At 35.3% G+C, this 14,653-nt stretch overlaps 3 protein-coding genes and 1 long non-coding RNA gene across 7 annotated transcripts; 1 reads left to right on the top strand and 3 right to left on the bottom strand.

Moving 5' to 3' along the window:
• The first annotated feature begins 1,082 nt into the window (after nucleotides 1-1,082).
• Nucleotides 1,083-4,920, top strand: HAT3.1 (Homeodomain-like protein with RING/FYVE/PHD-type zinc finger domain-containing protein). The gene is made up of 9 exons (XM_078973708.1): nucleotides 1,083-1,392; nucleotides 1,752-2,136; nucleotides 2,221-2,386; nucleotides 2,471-2,594; nucleotides 2,715-2,827; nucleotides 2,900-3,436; nucleotides 3,714-3,992; nucleotides 4,085-4,174; nucleotides 4,280-4,920. Exons 2-9 carry the CDS (start codon nucleotides 1,781-1,783, stop codon nucleotides 4,697-4,699), a joined length of 2,085 nt encoding a protein of 694 aa, XP_078829834.1. The 5' UTR covers nucleotides 1,083-1,392; nucleotides 1,752-1,780; the 3' UTR covers nucleotides 4,700-4,920.
• Nucleotides 4,921-5,549: 629 nt separating this feature from the next.
• On the bottom strand, nucleotides 5,550-7,595 carry LOC145018629 (uncharacterized). The gene is made up of 4 exons (XR_013667100.1): nucleotides 7,499-7,595; nucleotides 6,788-6,867; nucleotides 6,085-6,136; nucleotides 5,550-5,915 (listed from the first exon to the last, which is right to left on the bottom strand). It is a non-coding gene; the product is annotated as an uncharacterized LOC145018629 (long non-coding RNA).
• Nucleotides 7,596-8,256: 661 nt separating this feature from the next.
• LOC145014093 (uncharacterized) lies at nucleotides 8,257-9,667 on the bottom strand. 4 transcript variants are annotated; one of them, XR_013665401.1, is made up of 4 exons: nucleotides 9,431-9,667; nucleotides 9,201-9,344; nucleotides 8,882-8,951; nucleotides 8,257-8,477 (listed from the first exon to the last, which is right to left on the bottom strand). XR_013665401.1 is itself a non-coding variant. In XM_078972467.1 (4 exons), the coding sequence occupies exons 1-3, from the start codon at nucleotides 9,574-9,576 to the stop codon at nucleotides 8,929-8,931; spliced, it is 279 nt and encodes a 92-aa protein (XP_078828593.1). In that variant the 5' UTR covers nucleotides 9,577-9,667; the 3' UTR covers nucleotides 8,257-8,477; nucleotides 8,882-8,928. The 4 variants fall into 4 exon arrangements, 3 of the variants coding, with proteins under 3 accessions (XP_078828593.1, XP_078828592.1, XP_078828594.1); XM_078972467.1 differs by having other exon boundaries at nucleotides 9,235-9,344; XM_078972466.1 differs by lacking the exon at nucleotides 8,882-8,951.
• A 213-nt stretch (nucleotides 9,668-9,880) lies between these two features.
• Nucleotides 9,881-14,204, bottom strand: LOC145015129 (alpha-L-fucosidase 2-like). Its single transcript, XM_078973577.1, has 10 exons — nucleotides 13,863-14,204; nucleotides 13,585-13,730; nucleotides 12,675-13,507; nucleotides 12,453-12,585; nucleotides 12,217-12,375; nucleotides 11,529-11,753; nucleotides 11,344-11,445; nucleotides 11,103-11,238; nucleotides 10,669-10,864; nucleotides 9,881-10,378 (listed from the first exon to the last, which is right to left on the bottom strand). Exons 1-10 carry the CDS (start codon nucleotides 14,092-14,094, stop codon nucleotides 10,045-10,047), a joined length of 2,496 nt encoding a protein of 831 aa, XP_078829703.1. The 5' UTR covers nucleotides 14,095-14,204; the 3' UTR covers nucleotides 9,881-10,044.
• Nucleotides 14,205-14,653: the final 449 nt, after the last annotated feature.

Genomic DNA, 14,653 nt, shown 5'->3' with positions numbered 1-14,653 from the left:
TATATATATATGTGTGTGCGTGTGTATGTATGTGTGTGTGTGTATATATATATATGTGTGTGTGTGTATATATATATATATATATGTGTGTGTGTGTGTGTGTGTATGTGCATATGCCTGTGTGTGAAAATAATTGGGCCATTCGTGACGTCGGCTTTGTGTGGTCGCCTACCTTGCCCACCCTTCAAAAACAACCATTTCAAGGTTGCTTCAATTATTTCGATTTCATGTCGTGTGGGCCTTGCGTTCAGACTCCATCTTGCATAAATTATGTTGTTGCATTAAGCTAAAAGTTTTGGGTTAAGATGACATATAGTATTATTTATAAGGCTAAAGAATAAATTACATGAATAGTCCCTATGGTTTGGAGTAATTTGCATGTTCGATCCTTAACTTATTTTAAATTCGGAAGGTCATTACTGTTTGTTTTTGTTGCACGTTTAGTTTTTGGCTTACCTAAAAAGACTATTTTGCCATTAATTTTTTAATTTATTTAAATAAACATACCCCCAACCCCACTTCTACCTCACCTTACCTTATCTACCCCATCTTATTTAAATAAATTAAAAAATTAAGGGCAAAATAGTCTTTTTAGGTAAGACAGGGATAAAGTATGTAACAAAAATAAACTGTAGTGACCTTTCGAATTAAAAATACAAGTTAGAGACCAAACATACAAATTTTTCTAAATGATAGGGACCATTCGTGTAATTTACTCTAGGCTAAACTTATGCCCTAGATATATACTACATTGGGCCTTAGCCCATCTCAGCTCCGATATTGGACCACACCTTGTTAATTTTACTATATTTGATATGAACTACTTAGTTGGAATTAGGGAATTATTGTCAAAAGATGGTTCATCTTAATAAAAATAGGAGATCACACATTTACAATATGGTTTGGTTGAAATATTGAAGGATTATGCTTGCTTCTTTCCGAGTGAAAGTGAAATCAAAATTGGTGTTTAAAATAATTCGACATATACCTAAAATAACAAAGATGGCTATAGATAATGTGGCTAGTTTATTTATACATGTATGTATGTATGTTTATTTATTTATTTATTTTTAGGGGTGGAGGGAGTGACACAAGACTTTGAAAAGAGTAAAAAGAGGAGAGGGGGAAGAGATTGGAGGGAAAGGGAAAATATATCGCGCGCAGGTGATGCGAAAACAGCGCTCTCTCTTTCATCACCATATCGAATTTTGGTCACTCACAATCAACATCTAAAACCCATTAGCGGCGGAGAGTCCATATCGGAACCACATACCCACCACTACCACCGACTTACCTTCTCTCTTTCAAAAAAACTCTCTCACTTCCAAAACCCTAGATTCTTTCATACGCCAAATTGCTTCATCTCAAGATCTGTTTCTCTTATTCAACGAGGTAAGCTGCTGCACTCATATTCACTCATATCTTATGTCTACGTAGAAATGTATATGCTCATCTTGTTGAATTGCTCGACTTTGTTGGTTTAAATAGCTGATGTTTAATGTAAAACTTTGGGAGCTTGAATCGATCGCACACTTTTCCTCTGGGATTTTCTAGAATGAATGCATTTTCAGCCCCTTTGTTGGAAACAAGCGAGAAGAAACTGGATTTTTTTTATGAGATCTGTTGGTTTTCATTGAAGTTTAATCAAGGGAAAAAAAGATTATATAATGCTTGCTATTCATGATATGCAATATCTATATTTCGTTTAATCTTAAGGCTCTTTTTGATTATTGACATGCCATTTTGAACAGAGTTATCGTCAAATAGCATAATATCAAACATGGCAAATCACAATAGTAATGAAGTGGTCAATGGAACTCCAACTCAAGGAGATGTAAGCAAGGAATCAGGTCAGAAGAAAGGGCAAACAAGAAAAAAAGAAAAAATCGGTTCTCAGACTCCAAGGGTATTAAGGTCAAGATCGCAAGAGAAACCTAAAGCTCCTGAATCAGTAGATCCTTCTCCACAAGATCAAACAAGCACAGAAAAGAAGAGAAAGAAGATAAAGAAGATAAAAAAGGATCAAAATGACGAATTCTCAAAAATAAAAGCACATTTAAGATATCTACTACAGAAAATGAGCTATGAACAACTCTTCATTGATGCTTATGTTGGCGAAGGGTGGAAAGGCCAAAGGTTTGTGACATTGTGATTTGTTCTTCCATTTTAAAAAAAAAAAACAAGATTATTTATATATATTTTTTGTTTTGTGACAAACAGTTTAGAGAAAATAAGACCAGAGAAGGAGCTTCAACGTGCTAAATCAGATATTAATCGATTCAAATTGAGAATAAGAGATCTTTTTCAAAAGATTGATAAATCATGTGAAGAAGGAAGATTTCCAGATACTTTATATGATTCTGATGGTCTAATTGATAGTGAAGATGTAAGTGATTCTTTTAACTTTTAACTTATTATTATTATTATTACTTTTAATCTTTTATCTTATTGTTATTATTTTTTTTGGCAGATATTTTGTGCAAAATGTGCACAAACAGAAGTGAAACTTGACAATGATATTATTCTTTGTGATGGTTTTTGTGATCGTGGATTTCACCAATTTTGCTTGGATCCACCTTTATTGAAAGAACAAGGTAGCATCTCAATTTCACATCCTTAATTTTTACAAAAACAAAAAAACACATTTTTTAACATTAATTAATACACAACGAGCTTTATAACCAATTATTTATTATCATCTCTTTGGTATACAGTTCCTCCTGGTGATGAAGGGTGGCTTTGCCCTGCTTGTGATTGCAAGGTTGACTGTGTTGACTTGTTAAATGATTCCATGGGGACAGATTTGTCCATCAACGATACCTGGGAGGTCAGTTTGGTCATTTAAAAAAAAATATTCCATTTGGGTTTTTACAAAAATCTTGATTTTCATATCTTGCAGAAGGTGTTTCCTGAAACTGCAGTATCTGGGGATAACTTAAATGACATTTCAGGGCTTCCCTCTGATGATTCTGAAGATGACGATTATAACCCTGATGCTCCACAGGTAGCAGAAGATGAGGTGGATGTAGAGGATCCAAGCTCTGATGAGTCTGATGACTCTGATTTCTCTTCTGCATCTGAAGATTTGGGAGCCATAGCAAATAATAATATTAATAATAATAATAATGAAGAACAGTATTTAGGGCTTCCTTCTGATGATTCAGAAGATGATGATTTTAATCCTGATAAAGCAGATTCAGATGGTGATGATGATGATGATGATAAGGCCAAAAGTTCTGGATCAGATTTTACATCTGATTCAGAGGATCTTGGTGACATCAGCAAGAATGAAGTGACATCAGCTGAAGTTGTTAAAGAGTCTGTAGTATCTGAAAAAGATGAAGAAATCTTGAAAACAGATATGGAAAATGACGATTCTGCCCGTATAACTGCAAGGAGACATGTTCAGAGATTGGACTACAAAAAGCTGCATGATGTAAGAGCATGTTTCTTTTCCTTTTCTCTGAATGGAGAAATGACGGTTTTACCCCTGTTTCCCATGGATGGGTTGATGTTGTCTTTGTTTCTATTTTGGATTGAATGAATTGTTTGAATACAAGTAAATGACTATTGTACCCCTATTTCCCATCTGTGTGTAATGATGTCTGTATAGATAATAAGTGATGTATAGACAAAGTCTGTTTCTTTCTTGCACTGAATGAGCTGTTTGAATATAATCAAATCAAATGACCATTATACCCTTGCATATACAGGAGGCATATGGGAATGTTTCATCGGATTCAAGTGATGAGGATTTTTCTGATTCTGAAGGGCCAAAGAAACGGAAGAATACTAAAGAGGCAAAGGGTGAAAACTTGAATAAAAAACAGAAAGAAAGTGACTCCACTACCCCTGTAAGAAAAAATGGTAAAAAGGTAGATGTTGAGGGCAAAAATGGTACTTCAGCACTTAAGGGTTCTTCCGCAGCTGCTTCTGGTGATAAAAGTGGTGCTAAATCATCAAATAAAAAACTTGGGGAAGCTGTTACTAAGGTATCTTCATAATTCTTGTAACGAAATAACTATTTAATATTATTTACAGTCATACATATGTTTTTTAATTCCAATTTATTCTTCTTATGCAGAGACTCTATGAAATATTCAAGGAAAACAAATACCCTAACCGAAATATCAAAGAAAATCTAATGAAAGAATTGAATCTCACTCTGAATCAGGTTATAATCTTTTGTATTATTTATATAATTTGATGACAATATTTCTTCTATTTCATGCATAGCTTATAATATTTTGTGTATTATTAATAAAATGTTATTTGACAGGTCAGCAAATGGTTTGAAAATGCTCGTAGGAGTTCTAAGCACCCTGAACAGCACAAAAGTGGAGCAAGTACCCCAACCCCGGGCCCCACACCAGAAAAGTCAACAGCCAAGCAAGTGAATCTGAAAAAGTCAACAACCAAGCAAGAGAATGGAGAAAAGTCAACAGCCAAGCAAGAGAATGGAGAAAAGTCAACGGTCAAGCAAGAGAATGGGGAAAAGTCAACAACCAAGCAAGAGAATGGAGAAAAGTCAACAACCAAGCAAGAGAATGGGGAAAAGTCAACGCCCATAAAATCTAGTAAGAGAAAAGCAAAGGGGGATAATGAGGACATGAATTTGAAGGATGCTAATTCATCTCCACTGGATTTATCGAGTCAAAGTGCTCGGAGAAGTGGTAGGGTTCGTGCTAAAAGAGTGTGATTAATATAAAATGTGAAATTTAATCACATTTTATGAAATATTGATTTAATGTGATGATGGATTTTAAGGCCTAATTTGGTGTTGTTTTCGTGGTTGTTGTAGCGGTTTTTGTAAGAACTTATGTGATGACAAAGAAAGTTGGACATTTTTTTTGTTGAGATATAAATTTGCGGATTAATGAATTTATTCGATGTATCTTATACTATATTGTGGTTAGTTTTGTTGACACAAAATGTTCCATGTATGTTTTGGTTCTTGTTATATCTTACTTGAGTAACGAATTTGTTTGATAAAATTGAACTATTTAGTGCTGAATGATTCAACCTCTTAATGGCTAAGAGAAGGTTGTATCAAATATGTTGAATGTTGACTGATGCTTATCAATGTTCGTGACTTGGATTTGAGTTTGGGATTGTTGTATCAAATGTGCTATGCGCTGAATGGCGACTCATTCATTTCGGGTTATTACACAACCGCGAAAACTAGTGGTAGTTTTGGCCTTTTGGGATTGAGGTGTTGATCCATGTCCATGACTTGGATTTGAGTTGGAATGCATCAATGATGAGTAAATGATATAGGAATGGCATTCAATTTAGTAATTCAATGCATCAATGATGAGTAATGGATATAGAAATGATATTCAATTTAGTAATGAAGATCGAGTTTATATGTATATATGTTGGAAAGAAAATCAATGATTTTAGATATCTAATATTGTATGAGGGTGAATGTCTAGTGCTTCGTGGGCTCACAACACATATCATACATGCATGTTAATGTTTCATATCGAGACACGTAACACTCTACATTTTCAAATAAAAATTTCATTTTTAAATCCACACAAAACACAGTTTAACACTTCTCATACTCAATTTATAAAATTGTTTCAAATACAAGACATAAGATTGTTTGTCAAATATCCTAAAATCCTCAAAACACAAATCAACTAGCTGGTGTGTACAATTAAGTCGGCGCTTTCCTACGATCCTAAGATGTACTTGAAACACATTTCACACAACAATGTAAGCACAAAGCTTAGTGAGTTCCCCAAAATACTACACATAATAATTAGCCTCTCATGGCTATAACTCGATAAGGACCCTCCGGTCATGTGTCTCAGTGAAGACCCTCCGGTCTCACGGCTCGGGTTGGATCCTCCAGTCCTGTATCTCAGTGAGGACCCTCCGGTCTCACAACTCGGTTTGGACCCTCTGGTCTTATCTCAATAAATGCACAAAATAATATACAACATGAATCATAAAGAAAGAATGCATAATATCACATATCTCAGTATAAGCACATAAGACCCTCTGGTCATTAACACAGAGAAGACCCTCCGGTCGCATAGTAATTACCTCTCTGGTAAGTATAGTGAGAAGACTCACCTCGTAAGTAAAGCAAGTATGTCTTGTACTCAACTGTCGATCTAGACTCCACCTACATATGTCATAATCATCTCTAATTAACAACTTATAATAACAACTCCAAATATGTTGAGCTAACTCCTTTACTAATTCTCAAAAAGGGTGAAAGATCATTTTACCCTTCCATGGTCTCCAAGGTCCACAACTTGACCAAACCCTAAAAGTCAATGGAAGTCAACACTTAAGGTCAACAGTCCATGTTGACCCAACTCGTCGAGTTCCTTTTGTTCTTAGAAAAATCGGGAAAATTCGACTCAACTCGTCGAGTTTGTACAATGTTCAGAATATCGGGGAAAACCCTAACCAACTCGTCAAGTTCCTTCAACCCATTCACTCATTTAGATGCTCTTAAGTGAGATTAAGGCCTTAAACCCTTCTAGGGCTGAGATACCACGTAAAGCTGCAAGCTTTACGTCCATGTATGGCATTTAGGGGCTAACTTTGCCAAAACAAAACTCAACAAAGGGTTTAAGGCATGGAAGGTTGCCAAAGCTTGATAAAGCTTGAGTCTTTAGGCCAAATGGGCCTAGTAGTGTCCAGATCTGAAGTCTTAGCTTCAAAGCATGCACAAACAATTAAATGACTCAAGAAAAAGCTAGAAATGACCATAAATTCTCTAATGGAGAGATCTAACAAACAAGTGATCAAAGTTATGACTTTTTACCTCCAAATGGATGCTACAACTGAATGGATGTCAGATCCAAAGACTCCTTCTTGTTCCAAGCCCCTTTACTCTTCAAGTTTCTTCAAGGAATGCACCAAAACACACACTCTTAGCCTTACACACTCTCAAAATGGAAGATAGCTCGATTAGGGGTTGTCTCAGGGCGATAAGGTGATGAGGGAGGCGGGGTAAAGGACTTAAGGTCCTTTAAATAGGGTGTAAACCCTGAAAATTAGGGTTTTCACACTCAGCTCCAACTCGTCAAGTTGGGTCCTCCAACTCATCGAGTTGATTCCAAAGTCCACGCGACCATCTCAATCTCTACTCGACGAGTTGGGGCCTCCAACTCGTCGAGTTGCCGTGTCAAAATGAATATAAAACACTTTAAATTTATACTTGGGAGTCGGGATGTTACACACGTTCCATACATAAATATGTTTTTGAAGTATTTATAGAAATAACGTATGTTTGAATCTTATAAACAAATGTTTAATGATCATAATGCCTAAATTCAAGTATGCTTAATATAAACTTGTAGGAAATTAAACCAAAAATGTTAAGCACCTAAAAGGCATTTTCTTCGAAACAATTAGTACATCCCATTTGCACTATTCAAACATCAAGTGAGTTGATGAAATATAGAACATCAAAACTTATATAACAAATGAATGAGGTAAATAGAAGGTAAGATGTATGTAGTCATGCATTTACCCAAAGATAGAAAGACTGCGTTGCGTTAAAGATGACCTCCACCATATATGAACGAGCCCATAACGATACATAATATAGGATGGGGATATAAGTGAAAGTAACAATACAAATTAAGTAGATATGAGACAAAAGTATTAATATAAATATTGCAAGAAAAATACAAAGAAAATAAAAAGAGAATGTACCACCTACACTACTCTGCCATACATGTCATGTTATCGGGAAGAATAAACTCTTTCACACCCTTGTGATCTTCCAACTACCTTATAAGAAACCTATCATCAGTGGGTTGAGTTGATATTTTCGAGTCATTTAATTAAAAATGTCAACTCGTCTAACTCATTTAAGTAAACAGGTTTGGTTGAAATTTTGAGTTGATATTTTCAAGTCATTTAATTAAAAATGTCAACTCGTCTAACTCATTTAAGTAAACAGGTTTGGTTGAAATTTTCAACCCGCTGACACATTTAAATATAATATACATACATATTCTATATTTAATTTTTAATTTTCACTTATAATATTGTATTATTTCTAAAAAAGAAAACCCTAATTCTAATTTCTAAAACTTTGGACATTGGTGTTGTATCAAGACTTTAGCCATGAGGTTACAAACTCTAATCTCATTCTCATTCTCATTCATGATTACGTGAAAATGGATGTGGTAAGTGCCTTTGAGTATATGAATATAAATTTGATCAAATCCTTCAATCATAAACAATACAAAATTGCAAACATAAAACAACTAAGAAACATGGTTTAAAAATCCAAATATAAATGAACATTAACTAAAATAATATACATGAAATGTCTCAAAAAAACCAATCCTTAGGTTGCCCAAAGGGTGAAAAAAGATGTAAAAACATCTAAATTTTATTAAATGTTCCAATTCCAAACACAAAAACTGCTCCATCCAATGAATCCACTTACTATCAATGCCTCTTAAAAAGCTTTGCCTAACCAATCACCACTCAAGTACCTGCATCAACAAAATTTCCAAACCAGTTTTTATGTTTGAAAAAAGCATTTCAATATCATATAAAAAACTATGGTTTTCAACTTCTAATAATCAAAGAAAACTCAATAAGCATGCTAGATACCAAAAAGCATATAGCATTAATGCACCATTCTTTGAAGTTAACTAGATAACAAAATGCAGATATTTATAAAAATCACAAACAAGATTCAAACTTATGTGGAAAGTTGTACAAAAACAAGGCTCAAAACTTAAAATTTCATATAAAATTGCTACTTAAGACATTGGTTTCTTCCCAACTTGATCTAACATCTGTTATAAGTTATAAAGATTCTGTCTTTGTTGGAAAGTTGTGTTATGAAGTTACAGAAAAGATTAAAAGGTAACAAAAAAAATGAGAAACCTACAATGTTGTATGTCTGTAGTGCCTTTTGATGCTTGAAATTGCTTGAAATCACCCATCTTTTCCATTCAATCCTACCAATAATCAAACAAATCCCAATCCCATTGTTTCTTATGTTAAAAAGAATTTAAATTTGAAAACACACATTACTCAAGCAGTCTAACAGCAAGAATCAGACAGCTAATTTACCTATATGCCTATAAACTAATGAAGAAAGACTGATTTCAAAATTGGGAATAGTGATTTCATTCAGGCAAATTTGAGTGAAGAAGAAGATGATGATAAGTGTTTGATGCGTGTCCTAGAAACAGCAAAAAACTCACTACTAGCGATCCTGACAAGAGCGGCAGAAGGTACCATGAGACAGCTCGCAGAACGCGCGCACATTGACAGTGAGGTGAGACGTCAGCCGAGCTCCGGCAACCATCGGCATCAGAGATTGAGCACATCCTAATTCTCCCAAGGTCCTACAACAAAAATTAAATCGAATTGAGAAATGACAACACTGAGAGAAGAAATATACGAGATTTAAGAAATTGGGGTAAGGAAATACCTAGGGTTACGGAGGCGGCTGGAGTGGACGCGGGGAGCTGAAGCCTGAGGAGGACGGAGGCGAGGGAGGGGCGGCGGAGTAGAGCGGAAAGATGAATTTCTTGTGGCGGACATTAATGTCCTGGAGATCGAACCACGCCATGCCATTTCTCTGAGAATCACACGAAGAGATCTTGCAAATGCCACAAGGGTTTTAGCTTCACGATTCGTAGGGTTTCTCTTTCTCCTTTTCGCTTACCTAAATTAGTAGAGAAAACATATTTTGAGTAAATTACAAAAGTCATCCCTACGGTATTTTTTTTTTATCAATATAGACCCTAACTTTAATTTGTTATTTTTTCTTTCTTAAAAAATCTCTAATGAAAAATGTCTTTCGATAAAACCACTTAAGAAATGTAGAATGTCATTACATGAAAAATATAAAATGACATAAAAAGATAATGATTCAAAATTATAAGACAAATACGTAATTTATTTTATTAAATTAAATGAAATCTCTTACATCCCATATCATACGAGGAAGAATACAAAAACCTCATCAAAATGTTATTACACGTGGCCAAGTAATCGAGTACAAACAAATTCAAAAAAACTAAAGATTAAACGAATCAAAAGTCAAAACAAAGATGTTGTCTTTATGCATCTTAGCTTCTTATCAAACGTGTATAGTTTCCCAAATGTCATTTTAGCCATGATTGTACTTCCTCCATAATGCACTCTTTTTGTACAATTCTGATTCTTTAAACCTTCTAATTTGTTGCTTTTGGATAACCAAATACCAAATTGATGAAGATCACCTTCCTTCCATGAGATACTAACTGTTACATTCCCACGTGCTTTCAACCCTTTGACCGAACCCTTTGACCATTTGTCTCTAGGAAGTGCAGGAAGCAAGTACAGATCCTTCATTGTGCTCTGAACAAGCATCTCAGCTATCGCTGCACAAAATCTAACACCAACAAGGGCATTTACGTCTTTTTACATAGACTAGATATCGAGAGTAAGTTCCTATCCATGTATGTATAAAGTCGCTAAATGGGTAATGATGTCTGTCTATCAGGACAAAATGTTGTATACATAAGATTTGTTGTTTCTTTTTTAGATTGAATAAACCGTCTGAATGAGAGTAAATGACCCTTTTACCCTTATATTCCAAAAAAAACAAGTTTTACGATATTCATAAACTTTAAGGTGGGTAGAACAAAGAAGGGTGTAAATGTAAATTCAGATTGTGCTTACCCGAAATTGGCATCAATTTGGAAAGGGGGGTGGGCTGTGAACAAATTACTATAAAGCCCTCCTTCGTAATCACTTTCATGATCAGGGTCAACCAAGTCAAACAAGTGTTTGACCATTCGGTATGCATGTTCGCTGTTGTGAAGCCGGGCCCACAAAGCTGCTTTCCATGTAGTTGACCATCCGGGACCCTCCTCGCCTGTCACACAAGACCATTTTTTTTTTTTTTAAACTTTGACTTTTGAGGTCAAAAGGACTACTATTGACTTCTAAATATATACAATTTTTTTTTGACATTCAGAATAAACTTGAAATCTAAACTAAACTCTATGATATAGGCTACAAATACAATCATATTAGGATTTTACAGTAGAGATATTCATGCCACATTTTTACTTGGAAAAGTACGTTGTTTGACTTCAAAAAGTCAAATTTACCTCTCTTGACAAGAGTATAGTCTGCAGCTTTACAAAGATCCGGAGTTTTCTCAACAGTTATGGTGTGCCCAGGAAAAAGTCCATATAGATGTGACACATGGCGATGATGCACTTCTGGATCCTCAAAATCCTGCGCCTGTTCCCATTATAAATTTTAATAAAAAAGTTTTGATGGAATCTGGTGCATTAGTGTAAAAAAAAAATTCAAAAAATGGAAAAAGAAACACAAAATAATCAATACCCATTCAAGAATGGAACCATCCCTAGCAATTTTGGTTGGGTAGAGTCGCGGTTGAGCTTTAAGAACTCTTTGAACCAAATCACTTTTTTCTTTACCCAAAACCTATTGATTTTTAGATTTTTCATTATTTTCAAAAGACGTGAAATACAAAGAATTTGTAATGTGGATTGTTAGATTATTATTACCTCGGAAGCAGAAACAATGGCGATGAATACATCTTTTATGATTGACATGTCCATTGTTGTGGAATAGCTTACACTTGCAGGCTTACCATTGGGTGAAATAAACATATGTTCTGGAGAAGTTGATGGATTTGTTTCAAGATAACCTTCTTTCCCTTCAATTAACCAATCCAAAAGAAATGACGTGCATCCTTCTAGTAATGGGTACGCTTTCTTTTCTAGAAATTCCTATTTATTTGATACATGTTAGCATCTAAATGATTCATAGTTTCCGCCCCCTTTGTTATTACATGACAATGACAGAACAAAATGTACTGCATTTGACATGACACAACATAACAAAATGTAATGCGTGTGACATGACACAACGTGACATAACAGGTTCACATGATACGACATGACATAACAGGATCACATGACATGACATAACATGATCACATGACAAGTTGTACAATGCTTGACACGACATAAACATGATGTATTTCGTTTGACATGACATAAACATGTTGTATTTCGTTTGACAAGACATATCTGAACAGGTTGTACTGTGTTTGATATGACAACATGACTATTCAGGTTGCACTGCATTTTGACATGCATTGGACTTGTATAATGCTCCTTTCACGTGTAACAAACAGCCTTAATGTATGTAAAGTGTAAACTAGACGAAAAATCAAAACCATAATCTTACCTTGTTCATTGTATATGTATAATGCTCCCATAAATGGGCACAAAGCCAAGCTCCACCCATGGGCCATAGAGCCCACACAGCCTCACCTCGATCGGGAGATGTTTTGGCCCAAATATCAGAAACTTGATGTGTAACCCACCCATTGGCCCCATAATTCACCTATCACACAAGAATTTGATACATAAAAACAATAATTAACTCAAAAAAGTGCCACAAAATGAAGAAAATCATCTCACTTTTGCAGTTTTACTTCCGTTGACCGATAAAGATGATATGTAGTCAAACAACGGTTCTTGACATTCATGCAAATTGCACGAAAGTGAAGGCCAATAATTCATTTGAAGATTAATGTTCAAGTGAGGAGCACCACTACATAATAAATTCACAAGATATTTCAATAACATAACTTTAAAAGATATTAAATTTAATTTTGCAGTATTTTAAGTTTAACAACTTACTCCCAAGCGGGTTCGACTTTATTATTCCATATTCCCTGCAAATTAGCCGGTTGAGTACCAGGTCGTGAACATGATATTAACAAATAACGTCCGTATTGAAATAAAAGCTCAATCAAAGAAGGATCTTCATCTGTTTTAAAAGATTTGACCCTTTCAGAAGTCGCGACATTTTGTTCATTATTCGAGCTTGAAAGCTCAATGGAGACACGATGAAATAGTTTTTGATAATCATCGACATGGCGAGCATAAAGTTCTGAATACGAAAAGTTCTTTAATGATTCCAATGTGTTTAAAGATTCAGAAACTGGATCACGTTTTGAATCTTTAGGGTTTGTAAATGGGCTTTCAAATGAAGATGACGCTACTAAAAGTAACACAACTGAGTCACACCCCTCGACTTTAAGCTTCTTTTCATCTAGAACACTTATGATGCTCTTGTCTCCATTAATTTGCAAATCAAGAATCGCGGAAAACTTTATTCCTTCGGGGTTTTCATCATTTTTAGCAAAAAGTGTCGGTGGTTTTCTTTTACCAGGACATGATCCTTCCATGATAATTTGGTTTTGTTCGTTTACATAGGAATGGTGATGGAGCTTGCTGTCGAGAAATACAGTGAATGATAAAGATCCGGATTTGCTTCCGGAGATTTTTGAAACGATAACTTGATCTGGGTATGAAGCAAAATGTTCCCTTGTGAATTCAACTTCGCCTATAGAGTATTTGACTTTTACTGTGGATGTATCTAAATCAAGCTCTCTTTGATACGTTTTATCATCGTAGGCAGCAAGAGCGTCGGAAAATTCTAGGTTTATATCGCCCAGAAGTTGGTAAACCTTCATTATTACGAGAAAGAGAGATTAGATGAACTCATATTGTCGTTTACATTAAGAAATATAGTCAAGAAGCATACATCGGAGGGATCGCCGGACAATTTGACGGCGGCGGTAGTAGCTTCGGGGTATTTTCCGTCATCGACGAGCTTTCTGACCTCCGACAATGCTGTCGGAGCATCTGGGTTCGTGTAGTCTCCGGGAACCCCTGTCCACAGCGTGTCATCTTGAACAACAACAAGAATCCATTAAATCATCAATGGCATTTCAAGATTGAAGAAAATGTTCAACTTTAAATGGTAAAACCTAAAAATCCTTGAATTCCTTAAATGGGTAGTTTTAAAAAAGAAAAATTTACCATTAAGATTGATGGTTTCAGTGGCGACACCACCCCAGACCATAGCACCAAGGCGGCCATTGCCGATGGGAATAGCATCAGTCCAGTGCTTCGCTTCACCATTGAAAATCACCTTCAAAGCTTTCTTCTCTGTTTCATTCGAGCTGCTTGATGATGATGATGATGATGGATTCCACAAATCTTTATCTAAAACGGGTTTAACCATGACCCATTCGTCATCACTGTCTTCCATTTTCACTCAAGCCTACCAAAAAGTTTTTTTTTTTTTTTTCTTCAATTGCAGAACCTACTCCCTGTTTTCTCTCTCTAGTTCTCTGTGTCTACCTAAATGTGTGTAGTATTGTTGACCCGACCCGGGAAAGAGGACGACCCATGAGTAAATGCTGTAAGAAGAATACAAGAAAGGGGATTAAGGAGGGTGGGTCCGTGAAGAGTAATTTCTTGATGAAATTTAGGTTACTGTGTCGCTGTGTGTGTATGTGCAATGGGCCCTTTTCTGTGTCGGTGTTAGCTGTTGGGAAGAGTACCAGACTACCAGTCAAGTGGTTTCTTGATCTTACTCCTGTTTGCGTTATCAGTGGAGATTGTTATAATAATCTCTTTGACACGTTTAAACTGGGACTAAATATGGGCTAAAAAGCCTAAAATTAAAAGAATATGGTATGGGGAACGAAAAATGGTATTTTTATTGATATGATATCTCATAACATGGTATAATATATTTTGTTGGCGTTATGATATATTGAAATGAGAACATTGATTGGTTGTATATTTCTTTTCTTTTTATTTTT

Source organism: Lactuca saligna, chromosome 9, assembly GCF_052625555.1.
Source record: "Lactuca saligna cultivar CGN05327 chromosome 9, ASM5262555v1, whole genome shotgun sequence".
NCBI lineage: Eukaryota > Viridiplantae > Streptophyta > Magnoliopsida > Asterales > Asteraceae > Lactuca > Lactuca saligna.
Note: the sequence above shows the minus strand (reverse complement) of the source record. Positions and strands in the feature narration are given on the sequence as shown.